At 38.5% G+C, this 20,526-nt stretch overlaps 1 protein-coding gene across 2 annotated transcripts in view; it reads left to right on the top strand.

The window, feature by feature from the left end:
- The first annotated feature begins 9,456 nt into the window (after positions 1 to 9,456).
- ppp3ca (protein phosphatase 3, catalytic subunit, alpha isozyme) overlaps positions 9,457 to 20,526 on the top strand; it is a 60,226-nt gene continuing 49,156 nt past the window's right edge. Inside the window, exon 1 of one of the 2 annotated variants that reach the window (XM_057359489.1) lies at positions 9,457 to 9,879. In XM_057359489.1, coding sequence (XP_057215472.1) covers positions 9,825 to 9,879 — 55 coding nt within the window. In that variant the 5' untranslated portion in view covers positions 9,457 to 9,824. The remainder of the gene's footprint in view (positions 9,880 to 20,526) is intronic. The other variant, XM_057359488.1, reaches the window with a different exon arrangement.

Below are 20,526 nucleotides of genomic sequence, written 5' to 3'. Positions count from 1 at the left end.
AATCGTGACGTGTAATGTGCTTAGTACGATTTATATGCCGCGTAAAACATTACAGGGTTATGCCACGGGACGATGTTTGTGTCTGCTCGGTCTCCCTATGCACTGTGCAGCCTGTGATTTTTTCCTCTATGAGCCAAAGTTGATATGTCGTCATATCTCTTTAAGACTGAACTTCCCTTCGACACATTCATATTTACCATCAAACAATGTCAGAGGAATGCACGTGGTGACGGCATGACTTTGTAACCACAATATTTTTCTGCAATACTAGAAAAATACAATTTGATTTCACAAAATAAATTATGAAAAAAAATATTTAAGGTTCTATAATGTGTCAAATTTTTGTTTGGAAAACAAAAAGACGTAAATATTAATAATAATAGGCTAACATGCCCTAGAGTCTGTAGAGCGCTGGCCAAATTCTAAAGCACCACAACACAATTACATCATACGGGCTGCCATTTTAAATTTAAGGATTAAGTATAAATGTGGGAAACGCATTTCCATTTTAATAACTTTCAAGGAGTGCACGCCTTTTTAATGTCAGTGCACATTAGTGGCGCAGTGATTCTTATAGCTCGGTAACCCTGTGAATAGTGCAGCCCGTTCTTGTAAACAGCGGTCAGATGCGGTCGTCCGGCTCCCGGTTTTTGAGAAGTCCACTCCACTTCTTTTGAATGTCCTGTCTGCTGGCAGGCGGCCAACCGAAGTGTGTGGAAATGACACCGCCAGGGCGGCAGAGATTTTCCTTCATTTCTCTCCTTCCCGATCGCAGACGGGCTGACATTGGCTAGAAAGTGGAGCAGCTCGTCAGGGACAATCAATGCGAATCGATCGAGCCGCGCGGGTTTGAGGCTCCGAGCTGGAAAATAACGCGCGCGAGCGAGAGAGCGAGAGAGAGTGGGGAGGGGACGCGCTACCAATACTCGCACACACAAATATCGCCTTTACTAAACCTTTATTTCTTGTGAGGCGCATCCAAGACAGTTTATTGATTAGACGGTTTACTCCTGACGCAAGGATATTTAATCATATTCGACAACACTGGAGCGTAATGTTTTTCCTCACCTGTCAAACTTATCCAAGCGCAACGCCACTATAGGCTTTGATTGTAGTAGCACATTGACGTTATTTCTAATATTTCGTCAAGTGTCAATACTATATGTATTGTCCTTAGTCTAGGGTTGGACCACTAGTGAAAATGCTTCTATTTCACATTTTTTAAATTTAATATCATTTTAAATGGCAAAGTATATTTTCAGCCCAACAACTGGATTAAAAATGTGAATTTGAAACATGAATTTCATTATAATATTAGGATTTTACAATATGTTTTCAATACCGCCAATGCTCTTCGGTAAAGCTCTTTCCTTGTAAAAACGTCTGTGTAAAACATTCCTGGTCTATTAAGTAGTAGTATTTTCTATTATGTTATTTTTATTTGCTTATGTTTTTATGTTTGTTAACACATGTTGATACAGTAAGTGTTCTAAAAAGTTTTGGATAAAATATATAGTAGGCTATTGATTGATAAAGACAGTTTCTGGGAAACCACACCACTTCAAAAAGACAGAAGTGCATCTAGGCTAATTTTAGCATCTTTTGTAATTCATTCCATCTATGTAATGCATAATAACTAAAAGCATTTTAGTCAGATGCAATAAAAGGAAGAGTCAGCATTGTATCATTTAGACGTCAGCATGTCAGGAGCAGTGTCAAAGTTGAGGTAAATTATGAAAGTCCTATATGCTTTAAAATATCAAAGGCAGCATTCAGAAAATGCAGATTCTTTTACAGTGCTTTAGTATTTTAAAGCAATATCGCATGCATGCAGCCAGAATGATTAAGAGCCTCTATGTCTTTTGGTAACATTTAAACCTTCCTGTAAAGTAAGAGTGTGGTAATGCCATAGCAACTCTAATGGTGATGCCATGGTAACGCAGCCAAAAACACGTTGGTAAATCTTTGCCAAAAAAGAAGAGAAAGAAAACACTGGTAAATCCATAGTGATTACATGGGAACTGCTTGGCAGTACTGTAAGTAACTGTTATCCAAGGCAATAAATCAAGCTGGCTTATAAATACTAATATGCAGAAGACATTACAGTAACCTGAGAGTGTTGTAGCCTACAGATGTTACATAGTGTAACATTGACAACACAAAAATGTTAATCTTTTAAAATATCTTAACCATCCAATTAAACAATCTGTTACTAAGCAAAACGTTTTTTACCCACTTATATTTTCTCATTATTAGGCTCCATATATAACATCAACAGATTCTACTCGGTTCAGAAAAAAATATATAGGCTAGCACGTACACAGGCCACTGGATTCTTATCCAGGTTTGCGTTGCGTTACACGGGGTTGTCTAAGTTTAACAATTAGCTTTTGTTTCATCGCTGACAAATTTTTGTGGTCGTGGGCTGACACGCAAGGGTTTCGTCAGAGAGATAAGCGCACAATGGACGCATCCAGTCCCTCACTGACGGGCTGGCGTGAATAAATTGGACACGCATTGCTTCGTAATCCCATGAGTGTCTCTATGCCTCTGGCAAAGTGCCTGGCCTCACCGTATCTTACATTAAGCAGACGTCAATCCATTCGTCCTTCTTTCGCTTTTGAAAATCACTTCCATGTCGAAGTGCCTGACCGCTTTCTGGGCCCGGCCTCCGCCAATTCTCACGTCCTCCATAAACGCGTCCAAAGGGGGGGGGGGTAGGAGAATATTAGCCAATGGTCCGGCACTGGTTCCTGCAGTGATTCTGGTTGTGTTACCGTAGTTTGCACAAACTACCGAAAGCACAGCTCAGAAATAATTATGATTTGAAACACATCACACTCTTGTCTCCACCTGGCCTATCCAACCCCATGATCTCATTCTTTCTCCAAAATCCCAAACTCTACATTCACAAACAGGCATGACCAACAATTAGTCACATTCATAACATGTTCTGTCACACAGTTATAATCGATCCCTCAGCCTGTCGAATTGTCAGTAAACTTTATGACCTCCTGGAGGAGGGGCAGGGTCATGACTTCTGGAATGTGAAGACCCTTGTTTGAGCAACAGTTGTGAAGCAACGTCAGAGAAGAGCACATCTAGCCAATCAGTGAACGACACTCAGCTTACTCAAACCTGTTGCTCTAATGAAAGAATAGTGGTGGTGGTTGGTTACTCATGATGGGATTCTTTTTGCCTCATGTGTCAGTCTCAGATAAAACATGGTCATAAGCAGACAGACATGCACAAAACTAAGCTTGGGCCAAATACTTAAATCTTCACAACTTTAGATCCAAAGCATGAGACTGGCCCCGAGGCTTCATGGCATTCCAATCTTGACCTCAGATGTTTCTCAAGAACTGAGGATGAGAAACTGACATTGGATGAAACTGAAAAAAGACCGACCCGGGGTCATGCAGGTGTTTAGAGATTTACACCAGTACATATTTTTTATATACTTAACAACATTTGCATTTCCTGATGAAAGACTGAGTGCCAACAATGCAATGAAAGAACACTGTTAGTCTTTGGTTATGTGTAAATGAAACGCAGCAGAGCTGCTTCACCACTGTTAAGACACACGGCATGTTACTCAATGCAATACCATGTTTGCAGAGTAAAGGCAACTAAATGATTAAACAGAAGACAGAAGAAACCAATCAAAATTTTGCAAATACATGTTAGAAAGGAGACAGAATTGCGTTGTGATATTATCATAATGCTGAACATTTAATCAATGCATGTTGATTAAAGATTAGTAACATTTTACAATAAAGATCCATTTGTTAACTGCATTAGTTAGAATGAGTTAACAATCAGCAATACTTACTACAACATATATTAGCCTTAGCTAATTTCAACATTTACTAAAACATACAGTATTTAAAAACCGAAAGTTGAGTCTGTAAATACGATGAACATGATCTAACAATGAACAATTGTGTACACATACACTATTTGTTATAAAGACTGTAAATGTATTGCTCATTCTTAGTTCAAGTTAGCTAATGCATTCATTTTATCAAATGAAAATTGCTCATTTTAAATTTCTCAACAACTACAACAAAACATAGATTGCCCAAATGTGTCTGAAATTTTGATAGAAATAAAGCAGAAATGTGTGAAAAACACACGATTAAAACAGATTGTTTGGATATTAAAATCACTAAATGATTAGAGTTCTGTTTTTGGAAATGATTTCACAGAATTCTGATATCCTGTGATGCACCATCTATCAGTTTGTAATCTGATATACTTGTTAGTCTAGCTTGACAGTTTTTTACCTGTGAATTTACTTCACTAAATCTTATTTTAACGTTTTCATATTTATTTATTTTATTATCCATTGAGTTTACAAATAAAATGGGAAAAAAAAACACACATTTCTTTTCAAACTGCAGTGACAATGGACGTGCAGTCCATTGTCACTGCATGCAGTTTGAAAAGAAATGTGTGTGTTTTTTTCCATTTTATTTGTGGCATGCAGAGCGATGACGTACTTGAAAATCTCAGCTGGCTAAGCCACTTCTGCTCTCATAGCGCTGAGGTGATTTTTCAAAAAAGCGATAACGAAATGTTTACTAAAAAAAGTTTCAATTTCAGTGAACCGGCAGCACTACAACTGAGCTTTGTTGAGTGCCTCTGTGATCAAGCCTCGAGTAAGTACAAAAGTACTTTTTGGTTGTCGATGTATAATGTAGAGTTTGGATAAATTGACTCACGTTGTTGACTGTAATCCTAAATGCATCTTGAAGAGAGAAACACCATTGTATCTGGTGCACCGGATGTACTGAGCTGGCCGACTGTTAAATGCGGAAGAGTGTGTGCATATAGTCAATTGTCAGAACTTTGTTGCTATACACACAGACAATTATGCATTTCTACTGGTCAAAAAGCCTAATACGTTTAATCTTTTAAAAACACAGTGACATCAATACAATGACTCAATTTACAGCTGTGTGTTGAATGTGAAGTGTTTATCACCATTGTGTCAAAATCTTCAGAACTAGAGCTGCTATTTATTACCGTTAAAAGCACGCTTAAATTCAAATCACTTTTATTGTCACATCACCACAGCACAAGTGCCTTGGTGAGTGAAATTCTTGAGAGCGTGCTCCAGAAAGTGCAGAAACAGTTTAAATATAGACAGTACTTACAGACATACAGACGATAGTGTGCAATATACATATACTCAGTACACACAGTGTACTATTAGACATACAGTTATCAATACACATTATACAGTTATATAAGTAACTTCAGCTTCCTCGTTTTCGAAAACTCACTTTAGTTCATTGTAAATAGACGTAATTGTGTCCAACTTCCAAGCACAGGTTAGATACCAATGTGTCCTGTAATGGCAAAATGGAAAATACCAAGTTGCCTGTCTGGCTGAAAGAAAGAAAGAGAGCGAGCTCTGGTAGAGAGCAGCAATGCGTGACACAGGAGAGGCCGTGGTGGGTGTGCTGGCCCCGAGGCTAAGGCCACACTCAGATCTTTGTTGCGTTCTCTCTGCATGAGACGAGGCACAGACTTTTCTGAGAAAGAGAGACGGGTATTAATTTAACACTGCTTACTGGTTCCAGTTCCAGCCGCATACATGACCAGCACTGCAGGACTACCCAAGAAAACTGTCTGAAAAATGGCAGAGACAAAGAGCAAAAGATGGGAGATGTCCGGTTGTGCAGACATTCAGGAATGTTTGCGAGCTGTGTGAGTTTTCCAAACAAACACCGCAGTGCCGCTCTCTCTTCTTTGCCCCGGGGCACAGACACACACCTCCTGGAGCTCACTATACTCCATCTATTCAGCTCCAACACTGCCTCATTACAACAACTTCTTATCAGTCTGGATGTTCTGTTTCACCAATGCATCATGCAATGTCTGAAATGTCTGAACGGTCAAATTTTACAGTTATGTGCCAAATAAATCTCTTAATAAACATTGAGTACAAAAGTATCTGTAAGTAATGCACAAAATGACAATACACAATAAACGCTCTGCTAGAATACTAACTAAATACTAGAACACTAAACAATACGAAAATTATTTAAATCCTTATATTAAATTCTTAAATTCTTATAATTCTTATTCTGTGTTAAATGACAATTAACAGGTCCTAAAAGTCTGTTACCATGGACTGTGATGTATATTCGCATAAAAACAGCTTCACCAGAAAAAAGTGCAACTTTAGTTTTTTGCTGGACCTTTTAACATGCGTCAGAAATTGGAAATTCAATACAAATGTCAACCTTATAATGAAAAAGTCAAGTTTTACCAAAGATTTTTACCATAATGATAGGTCAGACGTCAGTATTCGGTGGTTTACCCATGTCTCTTAAAGTTTTTAAAGCATAGTTTTCTATAGTCAGGTAAGTGAATTGTCAAATCCATAACAGCACATATTCCAATGGGCATATGAAAATTTAAATATAGGAACTATTTTTTGTTCTATAAAGAGCCATCCCTTCTTCATTTGTTGTTTGTACATTTTAATTTACAGAAATCCTACAGTGTGTTGTCTCTCAAAAACGTGCATCCTTTTTTGTCACATCCATAACACATACATTTTTCTCTCATAGACTTATATTTTTCTGATGTCTGGACTCTATCATCAGTGGTTTAGTTAAATATAAACAGATGGTTCAAAATATTGGGAATAAATACATTATCTGAGAATATATATTTCAAGTTTTGAATGTCACATACATAATGCTGGAATAGCCCAAATGTATTGTTGTAATGGACCTTATCTATGTCTAAAAGGTACATACCTTAGGGGTACTGAATGTACTGCCCGGTGACAAGCTAAGGGTACAAACTGTGTACATTTTTGACAGCTACACTGTCACTACCGTGTCTACACTATATCCATTATAAACTCATAACTGTAAGCCTAAAATAGAATATAACACAATTTATTGTTAGATAACAGGTGAAAAAAATTCACACATTTCCCCCCTTATATTTTAAATATTATTTGGGTCCCTGTCAGTTGTCTTTTTGCCCCAAGCTCTGTTTTATTTCTATGATCCTGCCATCATCTGTTCTTTTTATCTAAATTGCACTGCGTTTAGTATATCTCACGTGTCTCTCCAGCTCCATTGCTCTGGACTGCTTCTGGCTCCTATTCCCCCATCCACAGTGTTGGATTATGGGGCATACCTGGACTCTCCCTCTGCGTTCAAAAACATATGGTTGTCTGTGAAAAGCTGCCCCTGACAGGATGACAGCAAAGGGGTTGTGCTATCTCTATGCTTCTGACCCAGTAGCAGAAGAGAGAGAGCACATAGCACCATCTAAACCCTGCTGCACAGAGATCCATCTAAATGTTGGCAGGCAGCAGAGAGTTAGAGGAGGGGGGCTCATAGGTCTTAACCCTCAAGGCCAAATGACTAGGACTGTCATCAGAGGAACAGGTGTAGCCTAATACTCATGTTTACACTGGAGATGCTGATGAGACAGATCAGCCAGGGTACCATGTAAATATGTTGGGCTCGTACAGTTCTGTCAGGGATTTCAAAATGCAAAACAACAGCCTAACAGCGCATGTTAGAGTATTAACCAGACAAATGAGTAAGATGCAAAGAACATATGCTTAATGATGTAGGAAAGGTAGAATCTAGTGTTTCAAAGTTATTCAGAGCAAGAAAGTGAGGGAAAATCCTACAATGATAGATCACCATCTAGTGGTCATTTGGCTAATTTATGGACATAACAGTTCAGTTAAAGGAGCAGTGTGTCATTTTTTGTTTTCTCCTATTCCAGCGTAATATGGAGAGACAAATGTAAGTAAGATTGATGTCAGCGAACAATGTAAACACTGGCTGACATCTTATCAGTGAAATGTTTGTTTGAGAACCCTGCACAGTCCAACACAGCTACACTAGCTCAACCAATGGCATGATGTTTGGACAAGACTATAATATTTCTGTGACCAACGCCAAATTATGAGAATGGTTTGGGAAACTGTTTCAAAACAATACTATCTGCTTTTGTTTTAGCTTATGCATAAATGTGCATAAGTATAACGTGATTGAAGTCATATGCATCTCTCAATGGATGTGTATAAAAGGTCTTTCAAACAACAGAGACACAATTTTCAAAATGTATCTTATGTTTTACTAAAGAAATATGTTATACCAATGAATATTGTTGCTTCATTACTTAAAGGGACAGTTAATCCGAAAATGAGAATTCTGTCATCACTTACTCACCCTCACGTTGTTCCAAACCGGTATACATTTCTTGTTCTGCTGAACACAAGGAAGACATTTGGAAGGATGTCAGTAACCAAACAGATCTCACCCCCATTTACTGCCATAGTAGTGAAAATATGGGATATAAATAAAATACTATGGGAGTCAAGGGGAGGGGTCCGTTTGGTTACTGACATACATTCTTCCAAACATATTCCTTTGTGTTACACAGAACAAAGAAATTTATACAGGTTTGGAACAATCTGAGGGTGAGTTAATGATGACAGAATTATCATTTTTGGGTGAACTGTCCCTTTAACCCAAGTATTACGTTCTCAACTGAGTTTGTGCGTAAGTATACACTGGCCTCTATGGGATTCGCGAAGTATTGCAAAGCCGAAGAAACGCAAAACTGCTCAAAAAATAAAAAGTGGAAAGATACCTAAACTGTAAAAATGATTAAAAGGTAAAACAATTAACGCTTTTTTGAAGGAATAGTTCACACAATATAAAAATTAGTTACCCACCCTCATTGCCATGCAGGTACATGACTTTAATCCACTTACCAAACCAAGATATTCAGAAAAATATACCGTTGCTCTGCGGGACACCATTGCAAGTAGAGTAAAAATGTTGTGGCTACTAGCTAGATCCAAAAGGCACATAAAGTTAAGCTTATAACGTTTCTCTGTTGTAAACAATCGTGCGAGTTCGTAGATGTTGCGCATGCGTCAGTTCACGTGAACTTGACCTCTCGTGATGGCGCTTACCGTAGGACAGTTTGTCGGTAGACATGTTTATAGTTTAAAATATACATTTTTTCTTACTCAAACTTCTCGTTTTGTTTAAAAAATTTTTTGATTGGCCCACGTGAGTCGTGTGGTTTACTTTTATGGTTTGTTGGTGCATTTGGGGGATTCAAATATATGGGCCTCTTTGCAATTTATTTATTTTTTTGAAAGTAAATTGCAAGTTTTAACGTTTCGATAAGTGTGCTATATGGTATTTTGAAGGAAATTGTGGTTGCCATGGTAATAAGCGTATAAAATCGTTGTAAACACCGCACTCTACTTAAATTTTTTTTACAGTATATGTCTACTTCACGTGCCGTAAGTCTATGTGTAATAAATAATACGTTTTAAATAACAATAGCTGAAGCATGCCGAATGCAGCAAAAAACGCACCAAAAGACAAACCTGAGTTGCATATCAATTATCGATCAAACATGGCGTTCTCGGGAAAGCCCTTCACCTCCACCTGATGGCAGCATCACGCAGCCCCTTCGCACGGGTGCGTGGGAGTTCCCCGCTTCGCCATGTCGGGGTGGTGCAACGCGCTGAAAGGATCTCCCTAGATCTCTCTCTCTACTCTTTCTCTCTACCGCCCTCATCCCATCAGCTCCATCCTCCCCCTCACGACAGTCGGAGTCTCAGCAGCAGCGGCATCCTCCACCCTCTCTAGGCATCAGCATCTTCCCCAGCGCCGGCGGTGAGACACGGAGGAGACGCATCCGAGTGATGCCACTGCACCAACCGCATCTCGCCACCGCGAAAACACTCCCAGAATAAAGCGCTTCTTCTGCGAGGAGGGAGAAACACGTTCGCCTGGAGACATCCCCTGCCCATGAAGATGTCTAACGCTGACATGGTCTTGAACTCCACCGATCGGATAGTGAAATGTAGGTGTAGATGTTTCCCTTTTTCTTCCTGCATCATTTTTTAACAGTTAATGTATATAAAACACAAACATCTCGTCTGCACATGAAGCTAATTAGTGGAAGTCGTATCGTTCATATTTAATGTGATGTTAAACATGGCTGTTTTCAGCATTTTTTTTATCATCAATTTCTAATGCAATCGCGTTTTCTCTGGGATATAGTGATGTTAATTGAGTCCGCGAGCAGGCAGGGGGAGATGCGTTAAATAAGGCAGATCCAGTGGAGGCGGTGATGCAGCATTTGGTGGCATCACGCAACCTTCCTGCATCGGGCTTTTCAATAGGCAATACGGCTTTCTGTTCGTATGTAACTGCAACGATCTGTTTGCTTCAAAGGGGGAAGCCTTCAGTATGTAGGTAAATCATTTGAGCTTCGAACTGTCACGCCCCCGTTGCGTCCAATTGATTTGCTTACATTTATTGGTCACGTAGCCTACATTAATATTCACATGTATTCACAGCAACATAAAGCGGAGCTGCAATGTGATATTATAGGTTCTTATTAGAAAGATGATATAACAAAACAATAATGTACTTAGATTTGCGAGAAAGAGATCATATAGATTTCCAAAGAAAAACTCCCAATGTTTAATAAGATATATTATTTAATGTAAACATTTTATGAAGCATTGGATTAGGCTACAGGTAAATACTTTTAGTAGTCTGTTGGCTTTCATCATTTAGGAAACATTTACTTGCATCCAATGTGGACTGATACTTTTGTTTGTTGGCCGAAACTCTGTGTCTTCCAGGAATAACATCAAGTTGTGTATATGTAAATCATGACTTTAATTAACATGTTTTAGATTTGTATGGAGTTGCACACTCGGAAAGCATTTAGTGGTTCAGCCCACCCAAAATCATCTCTGATGTCATGTGACCGTAACATCAATGTTATTTTTCAGTCTTCACATAAATTGACACTCCAGTTTAACTGAGTGCTTTGAATGGCAAAAACACTGCCAGATGAACTTTCAAAACAATCTCTCTATTTGCATGCTAATGGACCTACATTTAAATGTGTATTTGTGTTTAATATGTTTTATTCGGTGGTTTCAACCAATAGTATTAGCTAATATCTTGTATTAAGGCACTGTGTGGATATCCTCATGTCCACACATGACCTCTCGGACCGTGTATATTAGTTAGTAGCTTTTGAATCTGCTTTTAAAGGGATACTTCATCCAAAAATGAAAATTCTGTCATCAATTTCTCACATTCGAGTTGTTCTGATGAACACAGAGAAAGATATTTGGAAGAATGCTTATAACCAAACCGATCTTGCCCCCCATCCCCCCCCCCCATTGACTCCCATAGTAGGAAAAAAATGTTCCGTTGAACACAAAAGAAGATATTTTGAAGAATGTAGGACAGCAAACCGTTCTGGGGCACTTTTGACTACCATTGTACTTTTTCCTACTGTGGTAGTCAATGGGGGGCAAGATCTGTTTGGTATCAAGCATTCTTCCAAATATCTTTCTCTGTGTTTATCAGAACAAAGAAATGTATACAGATTTGGAACAACTCGAAGGTGAGTAAATGATGACAGAATTTTCATTTTTGAGTGAAGTATCCCTTTAAATGCAGTTGGATATTATGGCGAGGACCATCATAACTCAGACTAAAAGTCATCTGACCTCCCTAAAAGTTAAGCTGGCATTAGTCACTGCCACACTTAATGAGTCACAGTAGTGACCCCCCACCTACGCACCCGCTACCTCATATTTACCCAGCAGAACGCCGAACTTCGATCCAGCTCATTTAACACGCTGTAAATCAGTGTAATGTTATTCTGTGAACCAACCCTACTCCCAGCTCACCCCTGTGCTTAGCAGCCTGTCTCCCCTCCCCCTTATGTATAATTGAAGGATTTTATCATCATCAACAAAATGCTTCGATAAATAACCACGTCTGAAAATCTCAGTGATGAGGTTAGCTGAGCATTTGTATTTAGCAGCATGCAGCTCTCAATACGATCAACCAACAAAGAATTCGTCTCTGCATAGCATCCCCACTGCAGCAAAGTAGAATGTCCTAAAACAGTGCATGTGCTGTACTGTACAGAGTCTCATTTACTAAGTGCAAGAAGAGTTAGTCTTTTCATTTCTGCACTGACATAATGGATTTTATGGCGCTTTCCATTTAGTGTTTTGATATGCTGCTCTATCGCCTGGTCTCGTGGGAGCTATACTGTGCATCATTCTTTGTATGCTAAATCATTATATTGTACCCTCAGTGCAAACATTCCCCAGACTCATTTCCAGCTCGCTAATGAATCTGCCTTAATATTCCTGTTGTTGCATGAAGGCGTTGTAACAGTTGATAAATACAAATTCCAGTGCAGATGTGCACTCGGAAAAACATTTACAGATTTGCAATGTCATTGAAATAGTCTTACAGGCAGAACAGTAGTTCTCTGTTTGAATGCCCACCCTGAGAGTGAATGAGTCACACGCCGTCTTTTTTATTTATATGTAGTAATTTTGAACAAATTAATAGAAATAAATGTCTTGGAATAAGATGCATTTATAGGTCCAGTTTTTTGGAGGATCTATTGACAGAAATGCAATATAATATACACAACTATGTCTCCAGAGGTGTATGAAGGCCTTACATAATGATGCGTTATGTTTTTATTACCTTAGAATGAGATATTTCTGTCTACACCACGGGTCCCCTTACATAGATTTCACCATGTTGTTTCTACAGTATAACGGACAAACTCCTCTACAGAGCGCGTTTCATAAATACATTATCTCCTTCGGGAAAGAATCGAAAATGGGAAAATTTGTGTGAGCCATTTGTTACAATCCGCAACCTCACCTCTAGATGCCTAGAGACCTTTAAAATAAGAATGAAGTATAGCCAAAGTGTCTACACTTACATTACATCTACGCATTTAGTATATACTCTTATCCAAAGCAACTTGCAGTGCATTGAATATTTTATTAGTTTGTGTATCCCCAGGGAATCGAACCCTTGACTTTTCTGTTGCTAGCATCATGCATTGAGCTAAAGATACTTGGTTTCTGTTTACAAAGGCAAGTGTTGTTTTGTCCAGCCCTCTGAATGTTGGTGGACGTCTGGCTGTCTGATGCCACTAGTCCATCCTCTGTTCTGGGTTGCCTACATGCCAGGCTTAGAGCGGCCTACTTTAGCGAGTCCAATTCTAGGACATTAACTGTGTTAGTCCTGATGGGGTTTGGGATGCCACAAGGGGCTCAGGAGGTACTGTCAGGATATAAACGGGACGCTCAGAAAGGTGAGTCACCTAGCAGAGTAGTTCTGTGTTTCATGTAGAACAAGATTAGTGTAATGTTGCTTCATTGTCTGGCATGGTCATATTACCAAAATACAAAGGATTGTTGCCAGGTCGTAACTAGGGCTAATCACGATTAATCGCATCCAGAAGAAACGTTTGTGTTTACGTCATATACTGTATGTCTGTGTACTGCGCATATTCATTTTGTATTTATAAAAACATACACATAGATGTATATATTTAAGAAAAATCTAAAATTAATAAACATTCATATAATATAAATCATTGGTAAATATAAATGAATACATGTAAATATTTCCTAAATATGTATACATGTATGTCTTTATAAATACAAAATTAATATGCACAGTACACAGCCGTATATTATGTAAACACAAACTTTTATTCTAGATGCGATTAATCGCGATTAATCGTTTTACATCCATAGTCATAACAAGCTTTGCTAATTTAGATTTATTTTGTGAAGCTTACTCTGAAAGTCATTGCATAGCAACATGACCAGTGTTAAACATCCAAATGCAATAACATTACTGGTGTAAGACACCTAACTCATGATGCTCGGGTAGTGTGGGTAAATACAGGGCATTGCTTTATGGTTGTTAAGGTGTTTTAAATGTTCTTAGCGTGTTACTAGCTTGTTTAAAGTGGTTGCCAACTGGCCTGATTCCTAAGAGCCCATCCCCAAGTCTCACTGGTATTATTATCCCTGAGATATATCTTAAAGGGATAGTTCAGTGGTTCCCAAACTGGGGTACAGGTGACGGAGGGGGTACGTGAACAAAATCCTGAAATCTACTGTTTACTTAATTATAACGCACCTGACAATCAAGGCATGTTTTTCTCACAAGCTGAATATAAAGACGTGCTCCCTCTAGTGTACACACAGCAAAATAGTAGTCACGTAGTGCCATAAAAGGTCAAATTCATGACATCCAATCAAAAAATATGCGTCCACTCATGCGTAAGCGCACGTCTTTACATGCAGAGTATCCTGCCTTAGCCGATCGCGCTTTGAAAACATTACTGCCCTTCTCCACAATGTATCTTTGCGAGAGTGGGTTTTCAGCACTTGCCCACATAAAGAACAAATATCGACACAGACTCTGCATAGAGAATGATTTGAGACTCAGACTTTCTCCGATACAACCAAACATCACAGAGTTATGCAAGTCATTTCAAGAACATACATCTCATTAAACAGTGAGTCATTTATTTATATATGAGTCATATATCATTTATTGTTTGATAAAAGAAAATTACATGTATTTAAAATGCAAATAAAAAAATGTTTGAGACCACAATTGTTACTGTAAGAAAGGGGGTATGCAGAATGATGTTAAGTCCCTGGGGGGTACGCCATTGTAAAAAGTTTGGGAACCACTGGGATAGTTTACCCAAAATGAAATTTCTGTGACCATTTATACATGTAAATGACTCTTTGTTTTGTAGAACACAAAAGAAGAAATTTTGAGAAATATTTGTGTCCATACAGGTACAATGGAAGTCAATGGAGACCAGTTGTCAACATTCTTTAAAATATCTTCTTTTGTGTTCTTCAGAACAGTCATACAGAATTGGAATGACATGAGGGTGATTATTGAAAGAATTTAATTGACTATTTTCTTTAACATTTTGAGCAATAGTAATAATTAATCCGGTCTTGTTTTAAAAAAATGCTCCGTCCTTTTAACTGCAGGTTTCATCGTTGGTTGATCCAAATATCTCAGTATGAGTCTTTTCTTCCCATGCTGTTGCAATTTCCCATACATTTTTAATGAGTTAATATGCTTATGTTTTCGTTTTGAATGAATCCCTCATGCTATTCTTTGAGTGATGATCTAGACCTGTTGTTTGAGAGTGCTTAAAGGTATAGTTCAGCCAAAAATGAAAATTCTGTCATCATTTATTCACCCTCGAGTTGTTCCAAATCGGTATACATTTTTTTGTTTAGTTCTTGGCCACCATTGACTACCATAGTAGGAAAAATGACAATGGTAGTCAAAGGTGAACTGTTTGCTTTCCTACATTTTTCAAAATATCTTCTTTTGCGTTCAACAGGACAAAGACAATTATAAAGCATTTTCCCCTACTATGGTAGTCAATGGTGGCCAAGAACCGTTTGGTTACAAGCATTCTTCCAAATATCTTTCTCTGTGTTCATCAGAACAAAGACATTCATACAGATCTGGAACAACTTGAAAGAGTAAATAAAGAAAGAATTTTCATTTTTGGGTGAACTGTCCCTTTAAGACTAAACGTGAGCATAATCTATTAAGTAGAACACAAAGTCAGAACAGAGCGAACAGGCGTCCCTTCAGAGCTGGTGGTCTAGAGCAGGTACACAGAGGTAAATGGGAATGCAGAGTAATTACTGACAGCATTAGGAGAGAAAGAGATGTGCGCATGCCTGAGATGTACACACACTGGCTTTGTATAGTAGTGTGGGTGAATTATTTAAGCATTGGTTTGCAGCGCTGTTTCGGTTCACATGGCTGTCTTACATAACAACACTTCCCTCAGGACTAGCGATGAGATGGAGAAGAGGAGGAGACGAGGGGAGCAGAGAGGAAAATAATGAAGGAATGTATGAGCACAGTCTTGGAGGAGAGAGAATGAAAAGGTGACAGGTGGGTGCGGAGAGGAGGATAGAGTGCAAAGGATGGATAAAGACGTTTCCATGGAGAAAGATGGACAGAGGCACAACTTGCCGCTAATCACTCAAGGAAGACATGTTAGCAAGAGAGAAAGACATGCATGAGAATGCTCGTTTATTGCACGAATACATGACGGCTCTATGGATGAGGCGACAGCTTGTTATATGTTAACGGTTTTCGTTTTTTTTGGGTAGGTTTTAATGTTTTTGAGTATGGAAATGCGTGCATCCTTGCCATCTCTCCCCAACACAACTTTCTCTCTGGATCCACACCTCCATGCCCGCCCTAGCCAAGCCCCTTCCCCCCATTTTCATACCAGTCGACACAGACTCCATCTCTTTCATCTCTCCCTTCTCCGGCATATTGGCTTTTCATGCATGGGTTGTGCTCAGGCCTGCAAGCTGCCATACTAGCACAGCTCGTGAACACATAAGGGCTCAGCGCAATCCAAGTCTGCATGTTTCGGGGACGCGTTTCGACACAGGCAGTGTTTTAAGTTGAGTCAGATAAGGCCCAATTCTGTTTGGCAGATCTATTTAGTCTTGTATTTTTTGTAATGCAAACAACAGCAGCAATCGGACACGTCAACATCAGAACCCGAGAGCGTTAAGATGAATCGCGAGTCAGAATGTTCAAAGCGAGTCGTAGCCGCACGGCTTCCCGTCGCGCAGTTGATCCTGCTCGAGTAAATGTGGTAGACACTGTGAAGGCTGTTACATAATCCAGTTTCTTCAGTTATTAATAACGTCATGTCAACATGTCGACTTTCCTCTGTTCTTTAAACAAGCCTCACAGTTTCGTGCCACCTCTGAAATACCTTCATGTGAATATAAATAAAAGATCTGGTGTGTGATTTTATCAGCTTGTCATATGGTGACAGCAGACATGTTTTTATTCTGCAGTACGCTGGATGTCAGGCCCAAAACATGGACAATTAGTAATGGTGGAAAGTAAATAATCTGATCATATTGTATCACTAAATAGAGTCAAAGTAAATATTGTAACAGATTCATGAACAGAATGAGTAATGGGAGCTCACAGCTCACGGCTAGATAATGTGGGTATGAATCATTTGGCAAGATTTTTCAATCCTGAATGATGCCATCAAAATCTTTACATTATCAACATATGCTCTGCTTCAAAACCTAGTGTGCTGCCTATGGAGAGAGCATTTAAAGGCATTGCAGGTGTCATACTGACTAGAAGACTGTTCCAAAATGTATCTTAATTATGCTGCCTCCTAAGATACTTTGTGTTGGACAAGATCTAAGACAGCACTGCATGCGTTCTTCATGGAGAAATCAATTCTACAATGCATTACAGTATGGAATGATACTGCGGACTATATTAAAAAGGAATTGCAAACTGCATTTGCAAATGCGTTTTCTATTTGTTCGTGTCAAAATTGTGACATAATTCAAACAATTGCCAGTTAACAACATTCTTCAAAATATCTTCTTTTGTGTTCTGCGGCAGAAAGTCATACAGGTTTGAATTGAAATGACAAGAGGGTGGGTAAATGATTACAGAATTTTTATTTTTGGGTCAACTATCACTTTTTAATACACGTCCTTAAAGGGATCATCCAAAAATGGACATTCTGTCAGCATTAACTTACACTCATATTATTTTAAACTCATTTGACTTTCTTATAGGGATCACAAAAGGCAGAAAACTGACATCCTCGGTCACCATTCACTTTCATTGTATCTTTCTCCATACAGTGAAAGTGAATGGTAACTGGGAATGTCAGTCTTTAATATTCTGCCCGGCATTTGCTTTTCATTTCCAGGAAAGAAAGTACAGGCGAACATGCCGAATGTCACATTTTCGTTTTTGGGTGAACTATCCCTTTAAGTACAAATATGGAAATGGAAGAGTCAGGTCTGGGTCTTCTGGGTGTTAGAGATTCTGAGAAACCGTGAATAATGAAGAGCGCGAGGAGAAAGTCACAGCTTTGGAATAAGAGCTGCATCGCAAATTAAAGGATGAATGAAAAATGGAATGAGACAGCTGAAAACGGTGGAAGAGCCGCTAGCTGAAAAAAACTCTTTAAATGGTTGTGGTGTCACGCACAGAGCAGCAGAAGTAGGCCAGAGCCACATGGTTCTCAGCACCGGTGATATGCAATGAAACGGCCGCACTAGAGTACCTGAAGAATGAATCTGAAGTGCTCTGGATGAAATGGAGGCCGTGTGATCAGTGTCACAGTGCAGTTGCACAGAACTTCAAATAACCAAATGAAATGAGAAAGGGACACAAACATAAGAGGCCCCTCGCTCAGTTCCAGCAGGCTTCAGATCATGCACAAATAATTGGCAAGTTTACTTCTTGAGTACACATGCATTGTAGTTGATTTATTTTCTGGTAGACTTCAGTGAATGGAAGCTCTCATTTAACAGGTTCTCTGTCAAATCGTCAGGGGTTTTTTTGAAAGCCACTTCAACAAGGCAAGGCTTTTTGGACTCTTTTAAGTGTTACATTGTTTTGTGACATGGCTGGTTTTACTGTGAGAACGTCCATGTGTTCAGAACAATACTGCTGCTTGGAAACGCATTAAAGTCATTTCCCTAAATTCCTTAAACCCTTTAGATCTTTCATTTCATGTTTTTCATTTATTTTCATAATTTTTTACCATTTTCATCTTTGTTTACTTGGAATGAAGCCGTACAAATTGTCTTTGAAAGTATGTAAATCATTTAAAAGAAGGGATCATTTTTGGGATCATTGTTACATTATGTTTGCTTTATGTAGGACTTGAGCTGAGCTAATTTATTTCATGATGCATTCATATGGTATTACATTTATATTCAGAAAAAAGTGTTATACCAGCACTTAAAGTAGCTCTGTCGTATTGGCTTTAGGACATTTACAGGCCATGGATCCTGTAATCCTGTTTGCCATGATGTCACCATTTATGTGCATTTGTAGTGGCAGACACTGGACAGATGGTGGCAGCAGGCAGGTATGAGCCACCGGCCCTTGCACACTTGTGAAGATGCAATCTGGAAATAATTTTAACAAAATCAAGCAGCATATTTGGAAAAAAAGTGAATGCCTCACACTTCCTGCTTCATGACAGCATGATTCAGTAGAATCTGTTCATTGAACTCTAATTTTTTTTTTGTATGTTGTGTGTGATTGTATAAAAGTGAATGGGATTGTTTTTGTGCTACTTTTGGCAGCTAAAGCAAAGAAGCAATGTAAATAAAATAAAGATAAGCTATGTTTTCTTAATTTTTCCAAATTTAAAATGTCATGTGCCCTCTTTGATACACAATTTGTAAATCTATTTTATTTACAATTTTAAAATACAAGTTTGAACTGAAATGCATCATAAATGCCTAGAAAGAGGATGATCGATATCAATCACTTTCAGTGGAAAATTTAGGTTTAGTTTTTATCAGACGTACAAATCTATTTATTGCCAAAAGATATGTATTGGTGATGTTTGATTATAAAGTGAATATGGATATCATTCTGTATGTGTTCAGCATAAAAATAATCATCGAGTCCTTAACCTCACACTTCCATTCAGTGATCTTTGGCTTTCCCATTCCCATTTTTCCATGTGCAGGGGAAATGAAGAGGAAGTATGAGTGTGTGTTATTTGCAAATGATGAATGGACTTCATGCACGCTGCTGTGCTGTAGCACGCCTGATGTAGATCACCACTGATTTGTTCTCTTTGATATATTACTGAACGTTTAGGGTTGGTGAGTTGACCAAGGCTGTGGAACATAGGGTTACGGCAGATTTGTCCTTTCACACAAGTAACTTTTGCAATCAACTTTGATGCCAAAACCTTAATGCATGTTGTTGCAAGACACTTCCTCAAAGATTCAGTTTGGGGAAGAAATTCTGCTTCTTAATGTTTAAATGTTTTATCATAAACTGCAACAATTTCCTCAGCTTTTCTTTATTTCCCACTTTTTGTTTTCTCTGACATGCTTCGCCAGTTGCCAAAATGAGCATGCGAGAGTGGAATGCAGCTTTTGCAAGCATTGGCACAGTCCCTTTATTTGGAGTGACATAATGTGTTTGAATGTTTTCAGGCCTCTGATTTTACACCATAGTTACTTCACAATAAAAACAGACACCTTGTGGTCCTTGAAACATGCCACAAGCATTAACACACGCTTGTCCTACACACTGAGAACAAACACAAACTAAATGGAGTCCACCGTAAAACAGTGGACCATTGTATTCTTAGCATACTTTTAGAGTTTAACATTGGTCTGTATCAAAGGATGTCATCTTTAACAGGTGGTCAGTCTTGTTCCCAGCGATGTTGTTAGGGCTGAATAAATACATTTCAAAATTAGAATCTGATCAAAATTCACTTCCACGTTGACAAGCTTGCGTATGCTTATGTTAAACCATTTCTGCTTTTGTGGTTTAAGACTGAGATCCAAAAGAGGAAGATGACCTATATGCCTAAAAAAGCTTTCTAGTCTGAACAAGAATTTCCAAAGCTTGTCTTTATTTCAGTATAGAAGATTGAGCAGGTTCTTCCTAACCTATATAATTTTTTTTATCATAGACCTCGGTGTGTCTATCCCTTGCTGTGTGAATGTAAAATATATATTTTTTTCTATTTTTGGCTTTAGAAAAATGAATATATTGGTGTTGCTTATTCTGATTTCTCTTTTGTAGTCATTTATTGTAGGTA

Source organism: Triplophysa rosa, linkage group LG19 (genome assembly GCF_024868665.1).
Source record: "Triplophysa rosa linkage group LG19, Trosa_1v2, whole genome shotgun sequence".
Classification (NCBI taxonomy): domain Eukaryota; kingdom Metazoa; phylum Chordata; class Actinopteri; order Cypriniformes; family Nemacheilidae; genus Triplophysa; species Triplophysa rosa.
The sequence above is the reverse complement of the archived record's forward strand: the minus strand, read 5'-3'. Positions and strand labels throughout refer to the sequence as shown.